The 13,922-nt window shown below is 63.3% G+C and overlaps 1 protein-coding gene across 2 annotated transcripts in view; it reads left to right on the forward strand.

Annotated features, from left to right (window-relative positions):
* SNX27 (sorting nexin 27) overlaps positions 1 to 12,270 on the forward strand; it is a 32,446-nt gene extending 20,176 nt beyond the window's left edge. The window contains exons 7-13 of one of the 2 annotated variants that reach the window (XM_042785579.1): positions 1,978 to 2,141; positions 3,242 to 3,331; positions 5,463 to 5,612; positions 5,966 to 6,094; positions 6,355 to 6,414; positions 8,213 to 8,275; positions 12,122 to 12,270. In XM_042785579.1, the coding sequence (XP_042641513.1) occupies positions 1,978 to 2,141; positions 3,242 to 3,331; positions 5,463 to 5,612; positions 5,966 to 6,094; positions 6,355 to 6,414; positions 8,213 to 8,275; positions 12,122 to 12,169 (704 nt within the window). In that variant the 3' untranslated portion in view covers positions 12,170 to 12,270. The remainder of the gene's footprint in view (positions 1 to 1,977; positions 2,142 to 3,241; positions 3,332 to 5,462; positions 5,613 to 5,965; positions 6,095 to 6,354; positions 6,415 to 8,212; positions 8,276 to 12,121) is intronic. The other variant, XM_032999497.2, reaches the window with a different exon arrangement.
* The last annotated feature ends 1,652 nt before the right edge of the window (positions 12,271 to 13,922 follow it).

Here is a 13,922-nt window from a genome sequence, read left to right on the forward strand (position 1 = left end):
GCTCAACTGTGGGACTCCGGGCGATCATTTTGGCACTTAAATAATTGCCATCCTTCCTGTTGAGCATGTGCCGGGGTCTCCTGGCTGCTGTTCAGATAGCTGGCCGCAGCAATCTCTGATCTCACCCAGCCTCACATCGGGTTTGCTGAAGCTGCAGAGAGGCCAGAATGTCGTGGTCGCACCACAAAGTGGGTGTCGTGGTTGGTTTGTGTTTTATTTTTTCCCTCCGCTGGGTTTTAAGCCAAGTGCATTTCTCATTCCCAGCTGGGTACCTTCATTTCTGGATCTTCATCTCTCTGTGCCTCAAACTCACGCGGTTGTTACTGCAAACTGTGCCTCGTAGGAAGAGATTTCTAGGGCTCTCGCTCATTCTCATAAGATTCTGGCTGAATGGCTGGGATGATTTTTAGCTTCTTGAAGCCCTCCCGAAGCGCCTCATCTCACAGAACAGGCTGGGTCTGGGTCCAGGTGCTGACCCTGGGGCAGCCAACATCACCAGTCTCCCGTAAAAGTGGTGGCCTCTGCCGCTGCCACCGGGTTTGTGGTGGCTCTGGGGGGGTTACGGGGTGCTGGCGTGATGGAGCGGGGCACGGACACGGGGGGGGAAGACCAGGGCCCCCGTGTTTCGGGGTTGCTGAGGCAGGGCTGTGCGGGGAGCCGGGGGCAGGAGTTCCTGCTCCTGGCAGCCGGGAGGCCGTGGCGCGCTGGCACGGCCTCGTGCAGGAAATTTCAGGGTGGCAGCTTCTAACGGGAGCTATTAACTCATCGTTCCTGAGTGCTGCCCTTCTCAAACTGTGCTGGAAAATAAAAACTCCAGTAAACCTTTATGGCTTGTGCTTTCTGGACACACCGGGAACATCCACATTTATTCCTGTCTGGATACGTTCCATTTAATTTCTCTGGAAACCGTCAGCTCCATCTGCAGCAAGACAGTGACCATATCCCCACCTGATGAAGGAGGCACACTGGCCCTTGCCTCTTTGTCCCTCGTAGCTGGGTAAAGCAGATTTGAGCGCCGTAAATGCCTCGACAGGGGCTCACTGGTGGCCCAGCTGCCCCAGCTTGGCTGAGCAATGCAGCTGGTTTTGTCCGGGCTCTGGGGCAGCCTGCCGGGACGGCGGGGACCTGCTCCAGACCCCCACGCTGTGGGGAACGCGCGGGGGGACCTGCTCCAGTCCCCCCACGCTGTGGGGACAGCGCGTAGGTCCAGGGCACTGTGATCCCGAGGCTTGGGCAGGGTGGATCTCCCTGTGTGCAGGGGGGGCTGAGGTGGGGCCGTGGTGCAGCGGGGCCGAGGTGGGGCCGTGGTGCAGCGGGGGCCGAGGTGGGGCCGTGGTGCAGTGGGGGGGTGAGGTGGGGCCGTGGTGCAGCGGGGGGGCGAGGTGGGGCCGTGGTGCAGCGGGGGGCCGAGGTGGGGCCGTGGTGCAGCGGGGGGGCGAGGTGGGGCCGAGGTGGGGCCGTGGTGCAGCGGGGGGTGAGGTGGGGCCGTGGTGCAGCGGGGGGGTGAGGTGGGGCCGTGGTGCAGCGGGGGGCCGAGGTGGGGCCGAGGTGGGGCTGTGGTGCAGCGGGGGCCGAGGTGGGGCCGTGGTGCAGCGGGGGGGTGAGGTGGGGCCGTGGTGCAGCGGGGGGCCGAGGTGGGGCCGTGGTGCAGCGGGGCCGAGGTGGGGCCGTGGTGCAGCGGGGGGGTGAGGTGGGGCCGAGGTGGGGCCGTGGTGCCGAGCTCTCCGACAGCCGAGAGTTCAGTCCCGCGCAGGTTCCCGCCGCTGCACTCGAGGCGATTGCCAGGCAGCGGCGCGGGTGGCGCGCTGGAAGCGGGCGTTGGGGAGAGCTGGATTGGGTCCGGAGGAGCGGAGCTGGGGTCCTGATCCCGGCGGGCGCGGCGAAGGGCTTCGCCGGTGTTGATCTGTGCAGCAGCCGGGCCGCGGCCGCCGCTGCGCGGGGCTGTGTGCTCACCTCCGTGCCGTGCGTTTCTTCCAGTGCGCAAACTGGCGCCCAATGAATTTCCCCACAAACTCTACGTGCAGAACTACACCTCGGCGGTGCCGGGAACGTGCCTGACCATCCGAAAATGGCTCTTCACTACAGAGGAGGAGGTTCTTCTCAATGACAATGACCTGGCGGTCACCTACTTCTTCCACCAGGTAGGCGCCCAGAAGCTGCCGTTTCGGCGACGCGAGGGCCCGGCTGTCCCTCGGCGCTGGCAGCGGAGCGGGAGGCCCAGGGCCAGTCCTGCCCGGGTCACTGCCAGGCGTAGCAGTCCACGGCTGGGGGCCCGGCCGCGCCGTGGGGGACGTGTGGCCCTGCCGTGGCCGGAGCGGGAAGCTGCCTTCCCAGAGCCAGCTAAACGGGTCGCGGGCGGCTGCGCTCCTCGGGTTGGATGGTTTTCAGTTCTGTGCGGTGTCAGTGAAGGTGGGGAGCGGACTTCTCCCTGTCCAGCCTAAGGAGCGGGGACGCTTCTGCCTGGGATTTCACTTTATGCGGATTCTCTGAGATGAAATGAGTCCCAGAAGGGCCATGTTCTCCCATTGCCTGGTCTAGGATGACCAGCTCAGAGGTAGATACCTGCAAAGTTCAGTAAGATGAGTCCTGCTCCGTCTCAACCACCAAAAACACTGTCCCAGCACTCTCTGAACTGAGCTTGTACCAGCCTCTGGTACAAATTAAAATAAAAATAGTTGTCAAATTCTTTGATCTCCTAGACTGGATCTTTACTGGCTGGCAGCTTTACAAGCCGCTTTGTGCCAGGGGCAGGGGTCCTTGCTGGGGTGTGCAGCTGAGGAGTGAAAGGAAGGGGCTGTGTACCTGCTGAGTCCTAAAGGAAAAATACATTTGCATGCCAGCAGTCGGGTGGGTAAAAGCCAGCACTGCTCTGCTGGAGGCAGCTCTGCCTCTGTCTGGAGTTGGCAGGGTGGTACCAGCCTGTCCTTACCTGTGCCCGGAGGCAACAGCAGAATTGCAGGTACCAGCATTTCCAGATCCATCCTCTTCTGCCGGGGGACATTCTTCCGAAGCCCGCCCAGGTCCTTAAGCATCTGTATGCGGCCCCAGGCGGGCCAGTGAGTGCAAACAGCCACCTCTTTGGGCCTCTCCATCCCTCTGCCTCGCCGGGGACGTTGGTCACCTTCTGGGGCTGTGGGTTTGGGTGGTGGTCAGAGCAGCCTCAGGGAAAGCAAAGCATTGCGACTCAGTGAAGAGCCCTCTAGTCTGACCTCCTGGGTTCCCTTTCCCTTTTTCTGTCTAGGCTGTTGATGATGTCAAGAAAGGCTACATCAAAGCGGAGGAGAAGTCCTACCAGTTACAGAAGCTGTGTGAGCAGAGAAAGATGGTCATGGTGAGTGATCCTAGCTGTCCTGTTTGCAGTGCTGTGTCTGGAGGCGCTGGCCCCGGGTGCCCAGAGCAGCTGTGGCTGCCCCCTCCCTGGAAGGGTTCAAGGCCAGGTTGGACGGGGCTGGGAGCCCCCTGGGCTGGGGGAAGGGGGCCCTGCCCGGGGCAGGGGGGGGCACTGGGGGGGCTTTGAGGTCCCTCCCAGCCCAAAGCATTCCATGCACGCAGCCTCGGAAAGCACCTTTTTCTTGGAAAGAGAGCCAGGAGGGTGTGGGCTTGGCGCAGGAGCGCCAGGCAGGGCTGGGCCGTGCCCGGGGGTCGCCCGCCGCCCCAGCCAAAACAACCCTCGTGCCTGGCGCCGCTGAGCAGCGGCTCGTCCTTGGCAAGATCAGCCCTTGACTCGGCTCCAGACGAGGCAGCGATCAAACCCTGGGGGTTGTTGCCGGTGTTGAAAGGTGAGGTGCTCAGCGTGTGGTGTAGCAATCCTCCACCTGCGGCCCTTCGGGGACGGCTCTTGCTTCCCAGTAACTGAGAGGCAAAGGTCCCTGTCCGCCTCCCACTGCCTCTGAGATGCTGGAGCCGGCCCGGCCCGCTCGTAATGCGAGTTGCTGCCCCCTCGGTGCCTTAGTTTTTTAGTTTTTGGTTTTTTTTTTGCCTAGCAGAAGTCTTCCCAGATTGCAAATCCCGTGTCAGAGCTCACTGTCTGCTCAGGGGTTTTCTGCCTCTTATCTCCCTGCCCAGCAAACGCCTGGGGGCTTGGCGTGACTCGAGGAGCCTGCCTGGCTTGGACCTGGGGGGTGAAGGGGATGCCCTGAGCTCATCTGCCAGACGCGAGCTTGGCTCGAAGATCAAACAGCAGAAGAATCTGCCTTGTAAATAACTTCCAGGGCTGCTGGTACCTGGGGAACGCAGGCTGCCCCTTCCCTGGCTCGCTGCACCTCGCCCGCGTTGCCGTGGCCAGCGTGGCCGCTCTGGCAGAGCAGTGGCCTTGGGATCCCCTTCTCCAGCTCGGCTGGCCGTGGTCGGGCCTCCCCTCGAAGCTGGTTTGGCTGCGGTAGCTCTGGGGGTCCCTGGTGGGGGCACTGCCTTGGGGCACACCCCGCAAGGGTCACCTGAAGTGCTAAGCCAAGGGGGTTAATTATTAACTAATGGTAAGGATCAGTAAATAGTCGCTTCCTTCTGTGGGTTATCTCGTGGATGTTTTGGTTCTGGTCCTCTCACTGGCTTTGTAATGGCCAAAGAAAGATCTGAATCTTTGGAAAGGGTATATCCCAGCATTTATAAATATATATAGACACACACACACATGCATACCAGGTGCAGCAGGGCCTTGGTCTAGCAGGAACTCAAGAAGATGACATCTGTGTCCCAACGAGCCTGGGAAGTCCAAGTATTTCATCCTCTACCTCCCCATGTTATTACGGGTCCTGCCTGGAGCACAACGCTGGAGGATTTGGCCCCTTCCTCCAGTCTGGATGTGGCTTGTTCCCCACTAAAACGTCACTTCAGGCTTTGTTGCAGTTCTGCCCTGTGTAAACCTTTCTCGTGCGGCGAGAGGCCGCAGGGCTCAGAAAGGAAGAACTAGCCCAAATTCCTCTTTGGGCCTTTTAATGGGTTGTAGCATTTGCACGAGGGACTCCGAGAATCCCGGATGCCACATCTGCCCCGCCGCCTCTTTTTCTGGGCCCGCGGTCGGGCGGGGGTGGCTCTGGCGGGAGCGGTGCGCGGGTGCCGGCCCCCGCCCTCCCGGGGAGCACGGTCGCGCTGATCGGTGGCGCTGATCGGCGGTGACTCGGGCGGCACCAGCTCTCCTGGGAGGGGCTTTTGGCGGGGGAGGCTGCGAGGGGCTCTGGGCGTACCTCTGCCCGGCTGGGTCCACGGTTTGGGGAGGGGGACTGAGCAGCTGGAGGGCTCTCCTCCTTTCCCCTGGCACAGCCCTGCTGCCTCCTCCGGGGTTTTGGTTTCCTTTGGAGGGGATCCAGCCTCCCTGGGCTGGGGCAAAGCCAGGGGTTTCCAAGGGGGCAGCTCTTAGCACTAGGGCTTGCAAGAGGTGGAGGCAAGGTAGGGAGCAGGAGGGAGCGGGGGTGCCCTTCCCTTCCCCCGAGCAAGCCAACCCCTGCGGCTTTTTCTCTCCGCAGTATTTAAACATGTTACGGACGTGTGAGGGTTACAACGAGATCATCTTCCCCCATTGCTCCTGCGACTCTCGGCGGAAGGGACATGTCATCACAGCCATCAGCATTAAGCACTTTAAACTCCACGCCTGCACGGAGGAGGGCCAGCTGGAGGTAAGGGGGTGCTGCCCTCCGGTCCCGGGGCGCTGGGCTCAGCCCCCGGCCTCCACCTCGGCTTTGCCCCAGCGCCGCGTCCCCGAAGCGCTGGGGCTCAGGGCCGCTGCCGAGCGGCCTCCGAAGGGATTTCGGCAGCGGGTGGGAGCGCAGGGCTTCGCCCGGGGGTGTGAGCGTGGGTGGCCACCGCTGCTTCCTCGGCTCACGCCCCTCGCCGCAGCAAGGCTGCCCGAGGCTTCCTCGTTCCCCCCCTGCCTGGCTTCGCTTTTGCCACCTGATCTGCCTTAACCCCCCCCCCCCCGTCCTGGGAGCCTGCTGGGCTCTGGCCTCACCGGGGTCTCCTCTGCCTCCAGAACCAGGTAATAGCATTCGAATGGGACGAAATGCAGCGGTGGGACACGGACGAGGAGGGAATGGCGTTTTGTTTCGAATACGCACGAGGAGAGAAGAAACCCCGATGGGTTAAAATCTTCACCCCCTACGTAAGTACCCCCGCGCTCTGCAGATTGGCTGAGGAAAAGCCCAGAGCCTGCTGATTTTCCCCCCAGGGAAGCTGGAGGAGCACCCAGTGCTCCGGTTTCGGGGCGGGAGGTGACACAAGGGACGGCGGCCACCAGGAGGAGCCCGAAGCGCGGGGAGCTCCGGGCTGGCAACCGGAGCCGGGGCGGCTGGAAGCCGGGGGGGGGGGGGCTGGAGGCCGGGGCTGCTCGCTGCCCTCAGAGCCGCCCCTTTCTCTTTGCAGTTCAACTACATGCATGAATGCTTCGAACGGGTTTTCTGCGAGCTCAAGTGGAGGAAGGAGGTAAGGGCCCGGAACCGCAGGGAAACGGCTTCACCTTTCGCAGGCGGCGAGCATTTCTGCCTGGCCCTTCCCAGCAGCTCGCGCGGGGAGTAACCGGGTGCTCCGAGCGGCGAGGCCGGGTCCCTGGGGAGTGCGGGGTTGGGCTCTGCGGGTGGAGGGTGTTCCGTGCTGCCGCCGCAGCGAGGAGCTGCCGGTGTGGGAGAGCCTCGCGCGGGTGCGCCTGCCCGGGGTACCCCGAGCCCAGGCGGTGCGGCGGCGCCGCTGCCGAATGCAGGTGGCAAATCGTCCGTTCTCGGGAGAGACTGTGCAGGCTGCTGAGTTAGTCAGAAAGGGTTGGGCGAGCCCCCAGCAAAAAGCTGCTGAGAGCTACAGGAAGGTTTCGGGGTGGATTGTTGTTTTGGTTTGGTTTGTTTTTTTTTCCTGAATCACAGCCTGAGGTGCCTGCTCAGCCTCCTGTCAAAGCTGCGCTTTAGACCTGGCTCTGAGCCCCGGGTGGGGAGATGCGCGCGAGCCAGCCCGCCCTGCCTCCTCCAGCCCCACCGCTGCGCTTCCCTGTCCTCTCCTCCCACTCGAGGGAGACGTTTTGTCACCTTGCGTCCCATCTGCTGCTCCTCCTCGGGGTTGCCCCGCATCTGCCGTCCCCAGGGACTGCTCCCCTCGGCTTCGCTCGCGGGGAGGAGGCAGCAGCTAGAAAAGCCGCGGGCAGTCGGCTGGCTCGGCCGGCCCCGCGGTGCCCCGGCCTGCGTTCGCCCCTGCGTGGCTGCGGGATCGCCGTCCCGTGTCCCCGCTGTCCCACAGATGCTGCTCTCCCTCGCTGGAGGTCGGATCCTCTCTTGTTGCTCTTGATCTGATGGGTGCTGTTGGCACCAGCCCTCCCCTTGCTGCTGGCGGCTTGTCTCTGCCAGCTGATGGACCCGGGGACCTAAACCAGGGCTTGAACACGGCGAGTCTGAAACGGGGACCCAGGAGAACGTGCCCTGCAGCTGCCTGGTGGTGGAGGCTCCTAGACGGGAGCGATGCCTTCCCCTTCCCTTACTTAGCTGGAAGCTCCCTGCCTGCCGGGCATCGCCCGCGGCCGGGGTGTTGGTGCTTGTGCTCAGGCTCCAGGGCTGGCACCGCGCGGCGCGGGGGGCACGGTGCAGGGCCTGGAGCACGGCAGCCACGCTCGCCAGAGGACGTTGAACAGCAGGATGGAGGAGTGTGAACCTGGAAGAGTTTTCCAGGAAATAAGAAGATGGGATTCTTGGCTTGCCTGAGGGGCGGAAGCTGAACCTCCCCCGAGTGACCGGGGACCGGCAGGCAGGGACGAGGAGACCCGCTGGTGCTGGACTGTGCTGCGGGGCCCCAGGTCAGCCTGTCTATCTGGTGGACGGTTGCAGGAGCAGCATCAGGACCCCCCCGGAGCCCAAACCCGCTTTGTCCCAGCCCTGAGCCCTGCAGGAGGGAGGCCAAGAGCCCCCAGGGCGCGTGGTTGCACAGTTGGGCTTCGCAAAGCACCGGAGTCTCCCCTGCAGAGCCGAGGACCGTGGGTGTGGGGTCTCTGTCCCAGGTGGGGGTGACACCTCCGTCCCCCCGAGGAGCAAAGCCTTCGTGGCTCTCGGTTCCTGCAGTAGAAGCTGTCCGCGCGGGTCGCCTGGCTCGTTCCCTGAATCCCAGCTCCACCGTAGCTCCCCGCCTCCGGCTTCTGTGGAGCATCCCGGCTCCCGATGCTCCAACTCCAGCTGTTCCGTCTCCTCCCATCCCCACCCCCGGCGCTGATTTTTTATTCATACCCTTTTTATTTTTTTCCCTTGCAAAGGTGGAGGAGGAAGCAACAGACAAGGATAACAAGAACTGCAGCAAAGACAGTATGTGCAGCGAGGTAATCGGGCCGAGAACAAACAGCATCTGTGCTCTCTGAGCCAGTCGGGCTGCTCTGCTGCGGACGCAGTGCGTCTCCTGCTTCTCTGCTCCCGGTCTCGTTCGCGCCGGGCACTGTCCGTCCGTAGCGCCGTCCCCTCGGAGGAGCCCGCAGGCTGACATCCCCTCCGGCTGCTTTTCACGGGCCGGGGACGGCTCTTGGTGCTCGGAGGGCTCTTTCCAGAGGAGGTCCTGCCGTGCCCGTCCCCGGGAGGCTGACGGCCGCGTCCGAGCGCGCCGGCGGAGGGGACGGGGCAGGGCTGCGAAGGGGACGGACGCTTCGGCTCTGGCTCCTTGTGAAGGACCAGAGACACGATCTGGCGAGCGGCAGGCTCGGGGCGCGTGGGTTTTCCCTCTTGTTGCTCTGCAGCGGTGGGGCAAAGACCTGTAGGGATTGACCGATGCCGTTCTCAGCGCCGCTGTGATAGCAGGGAGCAAACCCGCTTGTGTCGTGGCACCTTCGGAACGCGCCGCCCTCCTCCTGCTGCTGCGCTCTGCCCGCCCGTCTGCACGGTAAGCCCGGGCAGGATTTAAAGCGAAACGCTTCCAGTTGCTCCGGGCAGCACCTGAGAACGTTGCCTGCCCGTCTCCAGGGTGTCGGTGCCCTCGCAGGCTTTTGTGGGGGCACCCTTGCCGTAGCGTTGGCGCGACGGGGCGCGCGGCGCCCCGGCTCCGTGGTGCGTGCGGTGCCTCTGCGTGAGCTGGTCCATCACCGTGGACGCAGCGCTCTGCCCGACTCCCCCTTCAAATTTTACTTCTTTGCTCAGGCATCGGAAATAGCTGCAGGTTATTTAACTTGTAAGAGAGAAAGTGCAGCTGCGTGGAGCGAGGCTGAAAGTTGTTAACCCCAGCGGTACTGGTAGGTGCTTCTCTTGGTGGTTGTGTGTCGGCTAGGAAGCGTTGGACATCAAAGAGGGCAGGAGCCGCTGTCTGGCTGAGCAGAGAGCTGTAGCAGACGGTGTGGGATGTGTCACCCGTTGAGGAAGGAGCCGTGAAAGGCGGGGGTGTGGGAGCCTCCCGCCCTCTGTAATACTTCCTCTGCCAAACAGATCCTGCACGATAACGCTCCCCGCGATCGCGCTGGGGTAACCCCTCTCGCCCCGAAGGGCGAGCGCCTGCTGCGTGCTCGAGGAGGAGCGGGCAGAGGCTTTGTGTGCACAGTCGCGCGTGGGTTCCTCTGTTGCCCCTTCAAACGTAAAGGCGGGCGTTTGATGTCTTCTCTACAAAGCCTGGAGACACCGAGAGGGATTCGCTCGTGCCGCTCGCAGCCCTGCAGAAACAAAGAGCCACAGTTTGCCTCGGCCGCGCTGGGGCTCTGCTTTTCCTCACCTTGCTGGGGGTGGGCCCGTGGGAAGGGGCCAAGGATTGTCTGGCTCTGGAAGTCAAAGGGCCTGCTTGAGCTGGGGCAGGGCAGGAGCTGCCGGCTCCCAGGGGCTGATTAAAACTTGTCCCTGGCTTATCCCCAGCAGCCGGCGAGCCTGTTCCCTCCGGGGAGGAGGAGGAGGCTGCGGCGGGCGGCAGAGCCGCGGGGGGGGTTGCCGCAGTCGGCACGGGCACGGCCGTGCCAAGGAGCCAGCAGGGTGCTGGAACCAGGCCGGGGGCTCCGCGCCGCAGCCTCCCGAGGCGGCAGAAGCTGCGAGGAGCAGCCTGTGCCCTCGCTGGGAGCCGGGCCGGCGTGGGAACCGGCTGCGGGTTGCGCCGGGCTCGGTGCTGCTTCCTGGCGCGGGCGCGTCGAGGAGCGGCTGGCAGCGCTGGCCGAGCATCACCCCTTCCCCGCAGCCCCTGACGCCTCTTCCTGGGGCCGCGATAATGGATCTGGAAATGGACACCGGGGGAATTGCTTTTCCTTCCCTCCGAAACCGCTTGTTCCTCGGCACTAAGCATCCTATCACTTCCCTGGCAGGGAAATAGATTTTCCTCCCATTCAGTTTGTGTGCGTCTGCGTGATCTCACTGGGTATAAGGAGAGAAGCCCTTGGCTGCAGCTCCTGTGGCTCGTCCCCCCACACCTCCCTTGGGCACACAGCCTGTCCCCCCCAGTGCTGCCTCTTCCCGCCGCTCCCCTCGCCGGCGTTAGGGCAGGGAAGGTTGTTCCCAGAGCAGGAATACTTCAGACCGGTCGCTTGGTAATTTTCTCTCCCCGGTGTCAAATAAAAAGATTGATGGGATTTGGCAGATAGTTTGCCGGTATATTTAGTGCTCTGTAAACTGCTGACTTGCCTCCCAGACCGCAGATGCTGGCTGATAGCGCTGGGTGTGCTCAGGAAGAGCAGGTCTGAGGCGTAGCCGAGCCGCCGTCTCGCCGAGAAATAAGAGCCCTGCTGGGTGTTGGACCCCCGGGGCCGGGCACGGAGGGGACGCGGTGACCCTGGCGTGGCCCTTCGGAGGGGCTGAGGTGTGCAGGGCTGCTTGGAGGGTGAGGCTGGCTTGCTGCAGGTGACAAGCTCTGTTTGGGGACGCCGGGGTGGCTCGGACCTTGTGGGTGAAGTTGTGGGAGGGAGACGTTGCGGCGGGGCGCAGGGCAGTCACCGGTGCCCCCCCGTCGCCGAGCCGGGGCAGGGGGGGCACACGGGGAAACGGCTCCAGCCTCCTCTCGCCAGAGCTGAGCCGCTGCTCGGCTCGCCTCAGCTCTCGCAGGCGTAATTTGGGTTATTTGCAGCCTGTGGCCCTTTTCTAGGGGGAGGGGAGCTGGTGGAGCTGGGAGCGAGCGGGGCTTCTGGGGGGGGTCGGCCCCATTCCCAGGGCTGCTCCTGGCCTCCTTCCTGCCCTCCTTTCCTCGGCTCCAGCCCCAGCCCCGGGCCCAGCCGCTTCCCACAGGGTGTTACTTGTCTCCCCCGGGCAGCCCCCCGTGTGAGGGGGGGGAATTCGTTAGCGCCGGGGCCTGCTGGATTGACGCCTTCCAGCCAGAGCAGCCAAGCCCAGGCACATCCCGACCCCCCAGCTACCCTCAGCTCGGGGGGGCTCCCCCCAAAAGCGAGGGGCATCCCAGCATCCGCTGGGACCGCTCCAGTCCTGGCTGGTGTGGCGGGGCAGCCGGGAGGGCGATGCCGAGGTGGGCAGAGCGGGACGGTCGGATTATCGGGGGGCTGCTCCGGGCTGGAGTAGCGACGGGTGATGCCAACCCCCCCCCGGGCAGCGGGGCCGGCGGGGGGCTCTGCCCTGAAGCCGTCAGCAGAGATGGGGTCCTGCGCCGAGGACAGGGGAGCGCACGCGTGGGCTGCAGCAGGACCGTCCCCCCCGGGAGCGGAGGGCAGCAGAATCACCCCCAAACCTCCCTTCCCCACATCCTGCCGCTCGCCCCGGGGCCGCCGCAAATCCCGCCCTGGGCACCGGGGTTGAAATCCCCCCCCGGCTCCTCTAAGACCTGGCTTTTTCCCCAGGTTTTTCCCCAGTTTTTCCCCAGCTCTCAGCACCGGGTTGAGCCAAGGCCTGTGCGCCCCCGGAGCCCTTGGCACGGGGAAGGGGAACCGGCTGGTGTGCGACAGGCATCCCAGCGGCACGGGGGGGGGGAGGGCCCCCGGAGCATCACTGGGAGGCCTCTCGGGGGTGCAGGATGGGGTTTGGCTCCCCGAGCTGGCTCGGGGGCAGCCTGGGGGCCGTTACTGGTCGGTGGGGGGGGGGGGGGGAGCTGGAGGCGGGTGTCTGGGGGCCGTCTGCCCGGCGGGAGCCCCTCGCTTGGGGCTGGGTCCCGGCCAGACCCCCCCGGGGCACCCCGGGCCCCCCCAGCGCAGCCCGGGCCCAGCAGGAAGGCGAGCCCCCCTCCTCCCGCCTGGCTGCGCGCTCTTAATGTCCTTTTTCTTCTCTTCCAGAATATCTTTCAGATGGTCAGGTCACAGCAGAGGGACGCGGCCACTTAGCCCCTCGCCACGGAAGAACGTAACCCCCCCCTCCCCCAATTAACACTTATAATTCTGTTATTGTATTAAAGCCCTTAAACTAAATATTATTAATAATAATACCATTTGTGAACTTCATGTTTATGGAATTAAGCAACTAGGATAAATGGCAGGCTCGGCCGAGAAAAGGGGGGAAAAAGCGTTGGATGGCAGAGGGAGTGCCCGAGGGCGCTCAGCCTCCTCCCTCCCCTTGGGTCCTGGCCCAAGGGTGGACTGGGCTTGGATTTTTTACAACTGGAACTAGAAGCGTCATCCATTTGCACTGTTCAGACATATATATGTATGTATGTAAAAAAAACCCCAACCAACCGCCCCTAAAAAGCTATATATACAAATACTGTGCACGTATAGACATATATATATTTCTTTTAAAATTTCATATCGGTGGCAGTACCTTTTTTAAGCTTGCGTTTTTACACGCATCTCTCCTCCTCACCCATTGTGTTTTTTTAAAAACTAACTTTAGAGGAAAAAAAAAAGTATAAAAAACAGAAAAAAAGGAGAAAAAAAAAAAAAAAAAAAAAAAAGGGCAACATTACAGGGAAATACCTCTCCTGGCACAAGGACCTCTACACGTTTACAAGCTCTTGCCTGACTTTCTTTTTTTTCCCCTGTGTTTCGGTTCGGTTCTGGGTGGTTTCACGCGGGCTCCGAGCGACCGGGGCCGGGGGGAGCCCGGCGGCGGGTGCCAGGTCTGTCCCCGGGGCCGGGGCGGGGAGGGGGGAGCGCGGGGTTCCCGCAGCCGCCCCAGGGCTCTGCCCGCAGCTCCGGCAGCGCCCGCCGGCAGAAATAAGGCAGAAAAGCTGCTTTTGAGCAGGTGTGGGGCTCCTGCGCAGCCCCCCCCGCGGGGAGCCTTGGGTTTGGGATGGGGTTTGTGAGATTTGGGAGGTGCTGGTGCTGCTGCCCCCCCGGGGGTGCGGAGCGTTGGGGCCGGAGGGGAGGGAGGCGATGCCCCTTTTGCCCGTTTTGCCCGTTTTGCCCGTTTTTGGGGGGTTGAGCCCCGCGGCGGGCCGGGCCCGGGGGGGGCTCGGCGGGGCCGGGGGGGCCTCCGCTCCGCTCCCTCCCCGGGGCTGCGGGGGGGGAGGAAGCAAAAAATCGATGTAAAATCCAAACCGGGGGGGGGGGGCGCGGTGCCCCAGCGCTGCCCCATCACCGAGCTGCCGCTCTCCCCACCCCCCGCCCGGTTTTGGGGTGAAATTCCCGGCGGGAGGGGGGGATCCCCCGGCGGGGCGGGGCGGGGCGGGGCGGGGCGTTCTGTAGCCCAGGAACGGAGGAATTTTGGGATTTGAGCTCGGCCGTGTCTGTGCCCCCCCCCCGGGGCCCCTGTGCTGCTGGAGGCCCCGGGGGGGCTTTGAGAGATGTGCCCCCCCCCGCCCCCCCCGCATCCCCGGCACCGGGCCCATCAGTGGCACGAAAGGGGCAGGTCTCAGCAATAATCCCACCCGTGACCCTGTTCGAGCTGGAGCCGGTGAAACGTGTGCGCGTGTGTGTGTGTCCCGTCCCGATTTCGCTGCCATCCACATCCTCTTTAATTTATTTGAGAGAACTCTAATTGTCTTTTCGCTGCAGTAGCTTGTATTTTTTATTTGTGAGTCAGAAATGTGAAGAAAACGTCAAAAAAAAACCAAAAAAAAACAAAAAAAAAACAAAACCTGTAAGAAGAGGAAGGAAAAAAAAAGCAGCTCCCCCCCCCTTCCCTCCCCCAGCTGCTCCC

The sequence above is a fragment of the Tyto alba genome, unplaced genomic scaffold (assembly GCF_018691265.1).
Source record: "Tyto alba isolate M040663 unplaced genomic scaffold, T.alba_DEE_v4.0 Super-Scaffold_8, whole genome shotgun sequence".
NCBI lineage: Eukaryota > Metazoa > Chordata > Aves > Strigiformes > Tytonidae > Tyto > Tyto alba.